Below are 13768 nucleotides of genomic sequence, written 5' to 3' on the forward strand. Positions count from 1 at the left end.
GCTTCACCCGTCGGATTTCACCACGTTAATTCGATGAAACACCTCTGAGAAATATGTATTAATCATTGAAGATGAACTGGATTAGCAGTCCCAAAAAACGGCCATACACCCCAAGCATTGTTATCGATGTGTATGATCTGCGATTTAGTTTGAAAGTAAGCGACTCAAGCCAGCGGATTTGACGTGTCTCCATCGTCAAGTAGCTTTCCTTCCTTCCTTCCTTCTCCGCTCACGCGCTGCGTGTGTGCGTGTTTTCAAGCGTAATTTGAAAGATGTGAATTTGGAAGGTGCTGGAACGTCATAACACGGTAACTAAATGTGCAGTTTCTTTTATTTATTTATTTAGTTTTTATTATATTTTGGTGGCTTAACGCAGCACACTGATGTATTAGCATGAATATTAAACTGAAGTGGTTGCATTTGGTCTGAACTTTTTTTTTTTTAACTTAACAATTTGATCGAGCTTTTTTTAAAATCCTACTTGTTTAAACTTGCTTACTCACTCGTCAACTCGCGAGATGACTTATGAACTGATTTAATAACTCAACTAATTCCCTCACTCGTTCATTAAATAAAGCATTCACCGACTCACTCCATAATCCGCCGCCACCAAATCACCGTCCAACTCATGAACCCACCTATGCTCGTCGTAACCCGCTCATGCACTCAGCCTACAGTCCCTAATTTGCTCCTTCACACCCGCCCGCTTAGCAACAGCCTCATTCATCAATGATGGTAAAAGTCCAGCACGAATTGCGCTGCAAACGACTTCAGTGTTCATTTTGCCTCCACGTCAAGATCGGCCGGCCGCAAAATGGAGTCCTCGCCCTCGAAGCCCTTCAACGGGAAGAAAAGAAAAAAGGATGCGGATCTTCCTCCCGATGCGGCGAAGAGGGGCAGAAGGCAACGCGCCGACGAAAGCGAGCGAGCGGACCCGCTGATCTCTGTGGCTCCCCAACGCCTGCGGCAGCCCATCGCGGCCGAGGAGCTGACGGAGCTCCTGCACTACGCCGCTCTCGGGGACGGCGGCACGGTCGGACGGCCGAGGTCGCCGAGGTTCGCTCGTTCGGGGCCGCCTGAGTGAATTTAGGCCTGAGCGGCCGTGTGTGTTTTGCAGTTGGTGTGATGTGCGCGCACAAAGCCGTGTTGAAGGCGTCAACGTGGTGCTGGTGGAGGGCGTGAGCCAAAGCGACTTCTACAATCACTACCTGACTCTTAGCAACTTGAGGAGCCACTTCAGCAATGTGAGTCCATTCCCTGACTAAGGAGAAGCCACGCTTATTGTTGCCTTGTTTGCGTTAGAGGTTGACCTTCACGTCGGGCGGCGGCCAGGGCGCCCTGCTTTCTACCATCTTCGGCACGCCGGTGGAAGCGCCGCCGCGGCAAGACGGCAAGCTGAACAAAGGTCGGCGAGAAAGGCTGGCTCTTCTAGACCAGTTAGTCGGTCCTGGAGAATGTGTGTGAGGTGACGCCACGGTGTTTGCAGCGCTGAGGACTCACCCGGTGGTGCTCAAGTACGGGACGGGCAAACGGGGCCTGACGGCCTACGTGCTCGGCCAGGAGGAGCTGATCAAGCGGCGTTACCCCGTGAAAGGTGACGGCTCGTCGCCGCCTCCGCCCTTCCTCTGGAGAGGCTGGCGTTCACCCTCCGCTTGGCCGTCGTTCTCGCCGTCGCCAGGGCTGCCCGGCTTCGAGGACTTTGCGTGCGCCGACTGCGTAGACGTGACGGACGCCAGCCCTCTCTTTGGACTGGACTGCGAAATGGTGAGACGACCTGAGCTCCGCCCCTTCCCCAAGTGACCGCAGCCGGCGACAGTGTCTCACCAGGAGGGGCTACGAGCTGACCCGAGTCTGCCTGGTGGACAGCGAGGGGAAGTGCGCGATGGACCGGCTGGTTAAACCCGACGGCCCGATCCTCGACTACCTCACCAAGTAAGCGCCGTGGAGCTCGCCAACGTTTATGAGTTCAGACAAACGCAAACTTCCGAAGCCTGCGTGCGCCGCCAGGTTCTCCGGCATCACGGCGGCCATGTTGGATCCGGTCAAGAGGAGTTTGCGTGACGTCCAAGCCGAGCTGAGGACGCTGTTGCCGCGCGACGCCGTCCTGGTGGGCCACTCTGTCAACAACGACCTAGCCGCTCTCAAAGTAAGCGGGAGGCGCCGGGACAGAAAGCCACAGCGGCGCGTAATTCTCCGACTCCTCGCAGCTGATCTATCCTCACGTGATTGACACGTCGCTGCTCTACGTGAAAGACTTTGGCCAGAGGTTCAAGTTGAAGCTCCTGGCCGAGGTGGTGCTCGGCAGGAGCATCCAGACGCCCGAGCGGGAAGGCCACTGTCCGGCGGAGGACGCCTTGGCCGCTTTGGATCTGGCCAAATACTTCATAAGCGAGTCACCTCTGAAGGTAAGGGTTAGGGTTTGTGACTGGTGACCCCTTGTGGAGATTTGCCGCCGCCGACCCATCTTTTCCATTCTTCTGTTAGCTTGTCGAGGATCACCTGGAGGACCTTTGGGGTTTGACGGCGGAAGAAGACGACGGCGGCGGCGGCGACGAGCCCGCGCCCAGTAGCGGGTGCGCGTCCAAAGCGCGGCTTTGTGTTGCGTTGCTATGGTAACACCCCCTGCCTGCATTGCCCAGGTTTGCCGATGTTTTGCAGCGTCTGGGCAGGTCCCTCTGCTATGTGGGGAAACGCCGTGACATCACCTTACACCCGGCCAATCAGCTGTGGCACAACTCGGACAAACAGGTGAGGCTCCGGGCCTTGGCTGAGTTTCTGCGTCCTAACAAACGGATGGACGGAGGGAAAATGCGAGCGAGCGAGCGAGCGAGCGAGCGAGGGCTTCTTCTCGTCAAGGCACTCGTGTGCAGGTGCTGGCCTCTTTCCTGGGACAGAGCAAGCGGCCCTTCTTCTCGGTGCTCAGCTTTTCCTCCTTCTCGAGCCGCCCTCCATGTCGAGACCACAAGGTGAAGACTCGGCGCACGAGTGTGTGCGCGCTGTCCCACTGACTGTGCGTGCGTGCGTGCCTTTGTTAGGTGAGCCGCCGTCTTCAGCAAATGCGCGTGGTGTTTGCCGGACCGTTTCCCGCCGGCTTCTCCCAGGGAGAAGTGAGGCGACTCTTCAGCCGCTGCGGCTCGGTCAGGGCCGTCCAAATGCTGACCGGCACGCACAGGGTGCGTTTGATTCACACGCCCGAGCGAAATATCCCGCGTGAGATCTGAGGTGGCTTTTGTGCAGGTTCACGCCGCCGTGGAGTTCAAGTTACTGGAAGGAGCCGCGCTGGCGCTGCAACTGCTCAACGGGGCCCCCGTGCAGGGACACGCCCTGAAGGTGGGCTCGCCGAGCCAGCCATTCATTCATTCATTGGATGCCCTATTTTCTTTTACAATTGCAACAGTGGCAATTGAAAAAGAAAAGCCCCCTTGCACACACGCATTTGCTCCGTCCCTTTCAGGTTCAGAGGCCGGTGAGCGAGTCCACGCTGGATTTTGACGTGACTCTGGAGGCGCTGACCAATGACGCCGTCAACGCCTGCCGCCTCTACACGCTCAAGCGCGCTCACGCATGGGACGGCCAGGCTTCTGCCTCCGGCCAGGCTTCTGCCTCCGGCCAACTGAGCCACGAGACCTTGATGAAGACGTTTGGCCGCTTTGGCGCCGTGGAGAGCGTCACGTTGACGGGCAAACCCGGAGGACGGGCCAAACGGGCCTTCATACGTGAGGATGCACGTGGGTCATTTAGGCCGCGTTGGCCTCAACTGTTGTGGCTCTTCTCCTCTTCCAGAGTTTGAGCGTTCCGAGGGCAAACGGGCGGCCGTGGAGTCCGCCGCGGAACTTTGGTCGGAAAAGTACGTGACGTGTCCGGCGCTGACTCCGGCCCACGCCGCTTGCCGAGGGCCGCATCAGCGGAGAGGCCAAACGGAGCCGGAACCTCCTCAGGTGGAGCGGCCGCTTCTCACCTACGGGCTGACTCGGCACTAACCCTCTGCGCTTTCTCCCGTGAAGAACGTGGCGGAGCGTCACCGGATGCAAAAGCTGGACGCGCGCCTCGGCAAAGTCTTCCGCTCTCTCCCAGAAGGCGCCTTGTCTGTGGTGCTGCTGCTTGCTCCCCACAGGTGAGCTTTTGGTTTGTTTTCCAACCCTGCGACTTCTTTCACTTGACCTTTCCTCCTTTGCGTCTCCTCAGCGTCGAGGAGCCGCCGTCACCTGGCCTGTGCTTCTTGGAGATCAAGTCCAAAGTCAAAGGTCTCACATGACGGACGCCTCTTGACTTTTGGAAATCAAATGGATTGGTGTCTTCAAGGCCCAAACTTTCACCGTCATCAAGGCGTTCTGAAACTTTGTCGCAATGAAAATCAGTGATGCTGTTGCTTTGCTGCTGTTGGGCAGGCAAAAAAACAACAACAAAAAAACAACAACCCTGGCCTTGTACTGCGTTTGCCCAGGTGACATGGCAGAAGAAAAAAAATGTGCTGAACAAAGTGACGGACGGAGGCGGTGATTGTAAGAAAATGCTTTAATTTTTTCATCTCCCTGCCCTTTTTTCCAAGGAAATACCGAAAGATTTTTGAACCTCGTAGAAAAACAAGGTAAATATTTGTAACCATTTTGTCACATTTGCCGAACAGCGACAAAACATCTGTACAAAAACAAAACATAGAATCATCACCTCCAACCAAATCAGTGCCATAATAAATGATCACATTGTTTGGTGATATCCTTTCTGTACGTTTGCTAAAACAAGATCATATTTGTTGATTTTAAAATGACAGCATTTTAAATAGACCTCACGCTCAACCCTGATGTTGTCAACGACACTTTCACCTTGCGGCAGCTTAGCTAATGCGCACGCAAGTATAAAAAAAAAAAACTAACAAAACACAAAATGGAGAAGAGCGCACCAGCTCCATTCCGGTTTTGCCCCGTGTGTAAAAGAACTGTTTGGATTGTGCGTGTTGAAGTGTGGGAAAGCGCAACCGTCCATCTCTATGGCTTGTGGGCGCCTCGCCGCTCCGCCTGGCTGGTCCCGAGTTGCCTCGGTGCTACCTACCACACCTCGGGGACCTCAAACGGCGACGATGACGTTCCAGCACCGGAACGAGGAGAAACTGAAAAAAAGCAAAAAGGAATAAGTCTCTTGGCTGCCATCAAAGTACACTCAAGTAAAAATGTGTCTCAGTTGGAGCAGATATTCTGCTTATTCAAGACCCCCCAACAAATGAACAACACGCTGAACTGGATCGGACCTTCAGCTTTCTTCTTCTTTTGACTTTGATGCACCGGCGGCACGACCGCTGCGGCCCGCCGCCAGCAGAGCGTCTCGTCGTCCTTTGCCGACTCTGCGCCTTCGGATCCGTCCTCCCCGGGACTCGACTCGGAGGACTCGGCGGCGGCGTCCCTGCGGGGACCGTCACTCAAAAGGGGCGTCCGACGGACGGATGGAGGAAATGACGGACTTACGTGGTCTTCAGCCACCCTTCTGACGTCTTGCTCTCCACAACTTCTACAATCAATGACAATTTGGTTGCAATCAGGAAATGTCACCAGTTCAGGATGAAATCCACTTCACGATGAAAAGCAAAGCGCCCGCCTGCCCGCCCACCGTCAGTTTTCATCTTCTTGCTCCCGACACAGTCCGAGTACGAGTAGCGAGTCCAGCCGTCGGCGCCGCCGCTTCCCTGCTCCGCCTGGATGGGACTGCCGCTGCGCTTCCCAAGAGCACTGAGACCGTGACAAAAGACGGGTCGCTCTCACGCTTACTGCACAAGCCGGACCCTTAGCAAGAGCCGACGCGGCCAAAGACCTTTGCTTTCGTACCCGGAATATCCAAAGACGGAAGAAGCGGCGTAGTGAGGCTTGAGCCAGCCGTCTTCGGGCCAGGACTCGGGAGCCGGCTTCTCCTTGTCCTTGTCCTGCCGCTTGGCCCGGACGTAGTCGGCGTACGTCCGGATCTTGTAGCTCTCGGCGTAGCGGCTGGTGTTCATGGCTATCTGCACCTGCTCCGTCTGGCTGAGGGACACAAAGGCCGACGTGTCGTCCACCCACGAGACCTGGATGTTTCCTGAGCGGGCGGGAAACCACGGCAGGTGAGCGACGGCCAGAGAGTTGCCGGCAGAACCGCGCCGGCTGCGCCGTCTTTACCAAAGGCACTGAAGAGCTGATAGAGGTCACTGGTCTTCCATTCTTTGGGGAAGGTCACGTAGAGGACGTTGTCCCGCTTGGGTTGCACTGGAACCACAAAGACGGCTCGACATTTCCGGACCACGTGAGTATTGCCGCAAATTGCCAATACTCACAGTCCGGTCCCGTGATGTTGAGGTAGGGGATGTCGATTATCCTCATCAGGAAAAGTCTGCAAGCAAGCAAACAATCAAACAAACGGCGGAGCGGACGCAAACTGGAGCGGCGGCCCGGCTGAACATCGCTCACTTGTTGTAGAAAGGCTCCACCAGTTTGGAGCCGGCCGACACGTGCGCTTTGGGCGGCGCCAGGTAAGAGCCTGAAAATAGAAAAGGAGCGGAGCCATTAGGCCAAAGCCGTCTGGCTGGCTCGGTCCCAAGCTCATCGTCCAGCCGTCCGCCCACCCAGGTAGTTGGCCATGGAGATGAAGCAGCGGCCGGTGATGTAGGCGTCGTAGCCGGCCTCGTGCAACTGCTCCTTGGCCGTGTTGTAGCTGGGAAAGCCTTGGGCGGCCTCTGCGGGAAAAGCGCACCCGTCAAAACACGTCCCACGGTGCGTGCGTGCGTGCGTGCGTGCATGTGCCCGCTCACCTATCTGAGGAGCTTTGAACGGGCTTTCATTCAGCTGCTTCTCCAGCTCGGCCAGAGACGTGTTGCTGATCAGCTCCTGCATGGAGAAGAAGTTTTTTTGCAAAAGATTGCAATAAAAAGGATTCACGCGGGGAGATCCACCTTAAAGGGCTGAGTGGACGCCATCAACTTTGTATCCAGAAGCCTGTGGGAAGAAGACAAAAGAAAAGAAATCACGCAACTGCCGACACGCAAAGCATTCTCCCGTCATGAGAAACGCACCTTGGGAAAACGCACATGGTGACCTCCTTAAAATCGTGAAGATCCTAAGAGCCAGAAAGTGGAGCAAGCGTCAAATGACATGATGACCCCCAGCCCCCCCCCCAAAAAAAGAAAGCTGTGCGCATACTTGCGGCAGAGGGCAATAGAACTGGTGGATAGTGTGCATGACGTCCAGCAGCATGTTGTGGCCCACCACCAGTTTGGCCTGCCCAGCAACACGTTGCGTTAGCGGCGGCTCGCGCTCACACTTGCGCAAATACCAGGTTGACTCACAGACTTGGAGATGGCGTGGATGACCCGGGAGAAGCCCACGGCGTCGTTCAGTTGCCCCTGGCCCAGTTGAAAGACACGCCAATCGTCATGGTCAGAACGATTCAAAGCGAGAGTCTCGTTTTGTTAGCAAACCTGTTCCTTCTCCAGTTTCTGCTGCTCCCTCTTCCTCCTCTCCTCGTCGTCCACCTTACTGACCTGGATGATGCGCTCCTTCTGTCACGCAGAGGGAAGAAAAGGTTGAGCACCTTCATCCATTTCATCTTCTTTCTCTCTACCTTGTCCTCCATCTCCACAGTTTCTACATGGAGCCCCTTTGGAAACCTGTGGGCCCAAGAGAAGCGTCGCGTGAGCCTTCGCACGAGTTCAACAACAAACGCAAAGAGAGACGACGCACTCACTTCCAGTTGAGTGTCTGGTAGATCAACTTCCTCTGGAACCTTTGGACACAAAACAAATGGGAGGACATCGGACCTACCATCTGATAACGTAGCCCGGCGGGCGGGCGTGCGGGCGGCCTACCCGCTGCACGGCTCCAGGTCGGTGCTTTTCTCCGTGCCGGAGAGCAGGGCCTCCACCTTCTCCCTGCGTCGGGCAACGTCAAAAGCACGTCATTGCGCGGGCCACGTCAAAAGCGCGCCACCGCGAGACCTACACGGCTCGGTCGATGAAGTCCTTGTGCTCGTCGGGCACGTGGGCGGGGCCCTTGGAGCAGGACGGCGACACGTAGGACGGCGTTCCCGCGCCGTTGGCCTGCTGGTTTCGCCTCTCCTCCGCCTGCTCCCTCAGCTGGGCCTCCTCCTCGTGGTTCAGGTAGGGGATTCCTGTTGAAGCCGGACGTTAGCACCGGGAGGGAGACTTCGCCGAAAAGTTCAGACCATCTCCCGAATCTCCATTTCACTCACCGTGACAGAAAACCTTGTTGAAGTCAAAGCCTTGACTGGCCAAAAAGTCAATACTGGAACTCTAGAACCATAGAAACAAACAAATACAATTTAATTTTAATCCAGGTGCTCCATTATAGTGGAAACATTCTTAACAGGAAAGTAGCAGACTTACTTGGCAGATAAACTTGATGTCAGGTGACGCCCGGTTGAAAGGTTTCGGGAAGATATAAAAGTTAAAAGTCTTTGTGATGTACCTGCAGGAGAGAGAATGACAGCGACACTTTGGAAGACCAGAATGTTACAAATGTGCCATTTGGGGCAAGCATCTGGATTCAATCAAAATGAGTCAAATAATACTCAATATATTCGATGGTGATTTCGGGGGGGAACATCCACACTCGGGTTTCTATTCCCACTCATCTCTTTTGGGAAAACACTCACTTGGAGTCTTTCTGGTCATACTTGAAGGTGCACAGGCCAAATTGGAAGAGTAGAAAATCCATAGAATGCTTGAAGACGGGGAAAGAAGAGATTCAATTAGCAGGCCGCCCGCGGGGATTGCTCCGAATGTCACAAAAGGTGTGCAAACCTTTTTGAGCTTAGTGTAGCGTTCCTCCGGCGTGTCCAGCCCGTTGGTGAGCGCACTGACGCTGGGTCCATCGCTGATCCCTGGGCAACACAACGCAACACGCAAGCGGTTCGCTCACATCCACGCTAGCCGGCTCTGAGCACGCATTTAGTCATACCTGAAAACTCTCCGTCGATGGCGAGAAAGTCCGCCTCCTCTATCGCGGCGTACACCAGGTTTAAACAGTCTTTAAAAGCTGAGAATGGCAATTTTCGCGTTAGCTTAGCGGGCTAAGGTTGCTCCAAGCACACGAGCCAGCGCTAGCGAGGGGGGGGGGGGGGGGAGTCACAGCGAGCGCAGCGCGCGTCGTTTTCAAGCGACACGCTGCGCTTATAAAATAGCGGCCCGTGCGGATGACAAAATACAAGGGCCGCCGTGTGAGACTTACATTTGCGTGTCACCTCCATCTCGAAGCGACGCTTCTTGAGGCCGCCTGGCCTGCTGACTGTTAACGGTTGCTAGCCGACCGACCCGCCGACCGACCTCGTTTTGCTTTTCAAGGTGCGTTCAGGTGGCGCTGGGAATTTGGGTATTCTCAAGAACGACCCCCTACCATTCGCAACTCCAAGCATTTCCTACAGACGCAAAGATTTAACATTTGCTCGAGTATCTCCCGGACGTTATGATGACTGACTACAAATAACGAGCATTATTTAGACTTTCATTACATTAATTAACCAAATAACATATCGTCGTCTCTTACGTTCAAATACTGGGAATAAGCAAACGTGATTTCAATGAAAAAATAGCACAACAAAAAGCTATTAAAAAAAAACAATCATAGGAAACAGTAAATACAAGTACAAATTTAAGGGATTTTTTTTTTTTACCCCAATTTCCTTTTCCAGCTTGAAATTAAACATTCAAATAAATATCAATCATTCTCTCGGATCGGATAGGAACCTTGCTAGGCAACAACAGTGAAAGGCAGCCATGTCGTCCAATCAGATGCTAGTCCCGCTTAGTGGGCGGGCTGTTTTGGCACTTTAAAGATGGAAGGCGCCCAATACGCGGCGCTCGCCCGCCCGCCCCTCTCTTTGGTCCGCGGGCCCACCGTGACAAGCGATCTGTTCGCCTGTGCGGCAGCCATTGATGCTCCCGTTATTGACCGCCGAAAGCAGACATTTCTGAAGCAATTCGATTTTTTCCCCCCCGACTGGAGCCATGGTGTCGCACTCTCTCGCCCTGCCGATGATCTGCTTCACCACCCTTTGGGCGCTGGTGGGGGTGGTGGCTCCCTTTTTGGTGCCCAAAGGACCAAATCGAGGGTAAGAAGGTTTAGCGGCTAACGCTAGCGATGTTACGTTTCAATTGGTTCGCTCCCTCTTTATCTTTTCTTCTTGCTCGCCCTATTCCAGCTCAATGCTACAATAAGAGCCTTTTTTGTTGTCGTTGTGGTTGCATCACGAAATGTAGCAGTGATGAGGGAAAGTGTGATGATAACCATAAACCCAGAAATGGAAGCGCAAATCATCTGGACAGCATATTCTTATCACGGGATGTATTCAGTGCCCCCCCCCAACCAGGTTCAGAATGTATTCAGTGCCCCCCAAACCAGTTTCATTATTGCCCTTTACAGTCCGCAAGTACATTGGTAGAAGAGTTTTCATTCTTCAAGGTTAATCCAAAGGTTGCTAGTTTCCTAGTAACACCCTTTACTAGTTCCTTCTTCCATGGTAGAGTTTTTGTGGTACAAACATGTAAGGCTCCTCCAAAGGTTCCTATCTGGGGCCAAATCTTTAGTTGTGGGATCAATGCCCTATTTCTTTGGTGATTTCGTCATGACAGGCTCAAATCGCTTGTTCTGGGCAAACTCCCTCGTGATAGGATAAGTTGCTAAATTTTGCGACTTATTCTTTGTCGCACTACAAGCCTGCGAGAGCCTCCAAAGGTGCAGGTAGTTCCTGTGGCGTAAAGTCTCCTGTATTGTGCGACTCTCTTTTTCAGGGTGATTGTCTCCAGTTTGATTCTCACTGCCATCTGCTGCTACCTCTTGTGAGTACTTTGTAACTACACTTGTGTATTTTCAACGTCGTTGTGTTTCCAACCAAATGTATGGACACTTCACACAAGACACCGCCAGAGGGAGCCAAACGCCATCATCCAGTCTGAATTTCGGCGAGCACGTTTGACCGCAGCCTTAATCATGTTTTCATATCGAAGTCTTTGATTATTGTGTGTATTTTTTTTATTTTTTTTTCCACAGCTGGTTAATAGCCATCCTGGCACAGACCAACCCTCTGTTTGGCCCTCAACTGAAGAACGAAACCATTTGGTACCTGACTTACTTCTGGGAGTAGACCAGGTGAGACATGAACATGAAATGTCAACATCCGCATTTAAGTGAGATGTGAAAATATTAGACATTGAATATGAGACACTATTCATATTTCAAAATCAAACCAATATTCTGCACGTATGTTACTTGACACATGGGATATGGTACATTAGACATCAATAAGATTGAAACATGGTACATTGTAGGCACAGCAATTAAATACCAAATAGGATTTGAATGTGCTACATTAGCAGTATATGCTCTGGATATCATTTCAATGTTTTGTTCATTGTGATGCCAATATGGTCCATTAAATATCTTAAGACATTCAAGAATCAATCATGAAAATGAATAATGTCAAATATTGTGTTCCTTTTCTTCCAGGCGGCCCTTATATCGCCGTCATGCACGCACACACACACACACACACACCCCAAGTTCCATACTTTTAAGAAGAAGACTACTGTACTGGTTGATATTTATTTAAATGAGTGCTTAACAAACCTTTAAATGTGCAATGTGTTAGTTCCACTTTTTTTTTTTCATGTGTATTTATAGTTTAATCTGCGAACGTAATGAACGGAGTGCTATGTCATTGTAACACCCCCAAACATGGTGAGCAACCCCAAACTCCTTCTCCTCATCCTTGTTGCCGTGGTGATCCGCTCACCCGATTCACAGCGGGGCACACGTAAGATGCATTTGAGCACGCTTTGCGCGGCAAAATGTACATTCTGACGGATGCATGTGCGTTTGTAAAACAGTTTCAAAAGAAAACACTCCAATCAGAAGTATGACACCAAGTTGTTACAATTGAGCATTTTTCCTGTTGGACATGGTGGAAACAATTTGTTTTAGACACCTGCCATCCTCAAAAAACAAAATACCCCTCCTTGGCGCTTCCTCTGCGATTTGCTTTTCGCTTTGAGCCTCAACCGCAGCGAGGTGTCCTGATTGCTCCTCCCTCTTAATTTTCCTTTAACCAGCGATGCTTTAGCCCAAAAGACAAAGCCAACAAACCCAAAGATTCCAAATCAACATCTAAATACAGCTACTTTTCACAAAGACCAAATTCCGCAAAAAAGACAACGGCATTCTAAGCCCGACCCTCTCGACTCAACTTTTTTTCTTTTGGATCAGGGAAGCAACTGTGGAAATCTTCCAAGTTGTGGCGCGCCACATTCCGCTCGGCAGCCGCTAAGCACTTTGGATAACGTTCCGTGCTTCCTGCTTTTAATATCCGCTCGTAATCCCGTCAATGTGTGTGTGTGTGTGTGTGTGTGTGTGTGTGTGTGTGTGCCCGCGCGTGTGCATGTGGAGTCGCCATGGCAACAACATCCATCACAGCTCTAATTGTCATTGTGACCTGGTATTAATGATTGTTATGTGTGTGAAGAAGTGAAAGAATAAAAAGAGTAACTTCCTTGTGTTGAATTCAACAGTATGGAATGTACGCAGCAGCTCCTGTAGACTTTTCCGTTTCAGACATTTCACAATGACACAGCACTTACAATTTTGGTCTTGCAGCCATTTGAGGTTGTTGGGCTTCAAAAGTACTGCGCATAATCACAGCCTCACCTTCTGTTAGCTTGGTCCTGCTACACAAGGGGGGGGGGGGTATTTTTGTCCTTGTATTTCTACACACAACATGAAATTGTTTTTGCCATTGAACAATGAGCAACTTGAAACTCACAGGTGTTGCACGCCGTGACATATATCTGGTTACTATGGCGATGAGAAGATGATCTTGACCGTTATCAAGTAGGCCGACATGGAGCTGCCACTCCCTCGCTACACTATCTCGTCAGATTCAAAATGTTGCAAATTTATGATTTTTTTTTTATTCTGATGAAAAAGAGACTTTTGTGAAAAGAAAGACCTTTTCCTTCAAACACTACCTTGTTCTCATACTCTATTTGAATTCACAAAGCTGTTCGTAAATCTCAAATGAAATGACGTGATTGTCTCAGACCACTCGTACACAAACGCCTGCAAATGTGGGCTTTAAATGGGATAAATTTGCAGATTATCCTTCTGTAATATTCATAAATAGGCCATGATGTTCCGACGCCTGACTCCTCCCCAAAAAAGAAATCATTATTTATGCACGCATGTATAGGAGACGGCCTGGATGGAGGGATGGATGATTGTATTCATCACCTGGGAGTCGCTGCAGGAATCTTGTTACCGCGTGCCAATTCCACTTGTATATGTATCTCTGTGTAAATGCGGGGATTTAGCTGGACGTATTTCGGGGAGGCCTCGGGTTCACTGGGTTCACATCTGCTGCTGCCTCCCTCTGTCCTTAAACGCGGTCGCGTCACTCCGCCCCGTCGGCCAACCCTGCGTTTGTAAACACACGCCACTTCCGCTGTTACGTGATGCCAATTTAGTCAAGCTCGTGACATGACTACAACCGGAAGTTGCGTGCAATAACAATGCCATTTTGCTCAGAGTCGACTTCCATTGTAAAAGTCCTCAGTCAGAGGAAGTGTCGGCGCTCGCTTCGTTGTTTTCTAGTTAACTTGACCTGATCGTGCTTACCTTGAGAACAAACAAGCGACTAGTGGGGAGGGAAAACGCGTGTTTAAAGTTGAACCGCTTCCCAGCTAGAATAGAATAGAATAGAATAGAATAGATCTTTATTTGTCATGTCACATGTACAATGAAATTTA

The 13768-nt window shown here is 51.5% G+C and overlaps 3 protein-coding genes across 6 annotated transcripts; 2 read left to right on the plus strand and 1 right to left on the minus strand.

Moving 5' to 3' along the window:
- Nucleotides 1-174: 174 nt before the first annotated feature.
- On the plus strand, nt 175-4712 carry LOC119120917 (RNA exonuclease 5-like). The gene is made up of 18 exons (XM_037248173.1): nt 175-308; nt 799-1056; nt 1118-1244; nt 1303-1405; nt 1487-1594; nt 1679-1764; nt 1817-1932; nt 2008-2146; nt 2208-2405; nt 2485-2573; nt 2640-2748; nt 2871-2966; nt 3036-3173; nt 3238-3330; nt 3455-3716; nt 3784-3938; nt 4005-4114; nt 4186-4712. Exons 2-18 carry the CDS (start codon nt 815-817, stop codon nt 4253-4255), a joined length of 2241 nt encoding a protein of 746 aa, XP_037104068.1. The 5' UTR covers nt 175-308; nt 799-814; the 3' UTR covers nt 4256-4712.
- Nucleotides 4704-9349, minus strand: parn (poly(A)-specific ribonuclease (deadenylation nuclease)). Of its 4 annotated transcripts, none has more exons than XM_037248204.1 (25): nt 9204-9349; nt 8934-9011; nt 8777-8856; nt 8629-8696; nt 8360-8441; nt 8206-8266; nt 7956-8124; nt 7823-7885; nt 7702-7740; nt 7579-7624; nt 7436-7516; nt 7304-7360; nt 7158-7235; nt 7031-7074; nt 6911-6953; nt 6770-6845; nt 6584-6694; nt 6429-6498; nt 6296-6351; nt 6141-6227; nt 5817-6060; nt 5602-5720; nt 5460-5502; nt 5246-5397; nt 4704-5107 (listed from the first exon to the last, which is right to left on the minus strand). In XM_037248204.1, the coding sequence occupies exons 1-25, from the start codon at nt 9220-9222 to the stop codon at nt 5046-5048; spliced, it is 2028 nt and encodes a 675-aa protein (XP_037104099.1). In that variant the 5' UTR covers nt 9223-9349; the 3' UTR covers nt 4704-5045. The 4 variants fall into 4 exon arrangements, with proteins under 4 accessions (XP_037104099.1, XP_037104090.1, XP_037104081.1 ...); XM_037248195.1 differs by having other exon boundaries at nt 5246-5400; XM_037248186.1 differs by having other exon boundaries at nt 5246-5411.
- Nucleotides 9350-9848: 499 nt separating this feature from the next.
- atpv0e2 (ATPase H+ transporting V0 subunit e2) lies at nt 9849-13049 on the plus strand. Its single transcript, XM_037248852.1, has 4 exons — nt 9849-10083; nt 10763-10810; nt 11022-11120; nt 11478-13049. The coding sequence occupies exons 1-3, from the start codon at nt 9980-9982 to the stop codon at nt 11113-11115; spliced, it is 246 nt and encodes an 81-aa protein (XP_037104747.1). The 5' UTR covers nt 9849-9979; the 3' UTR covers nt 11116-11120; nt 11478-13049.
- Nucleotides 13050-13768: the final 719 nt, after the last annotated feature.

Source organism: Syngnathus acus, chromosome 1 (genome assembly GCF_901709675.1).
Source record: "Syngnathus acus chromosome 1, fSynAcu1.2, whole genome shotgun sequence".
Taxonomy (NCBI): domain Eukaryota; kingdom Metazoa; phylum Chordata; class Actinopteri; order Syngnathiformes; family Syngnathidae; genus Syngnathus; species Syngnathus acus.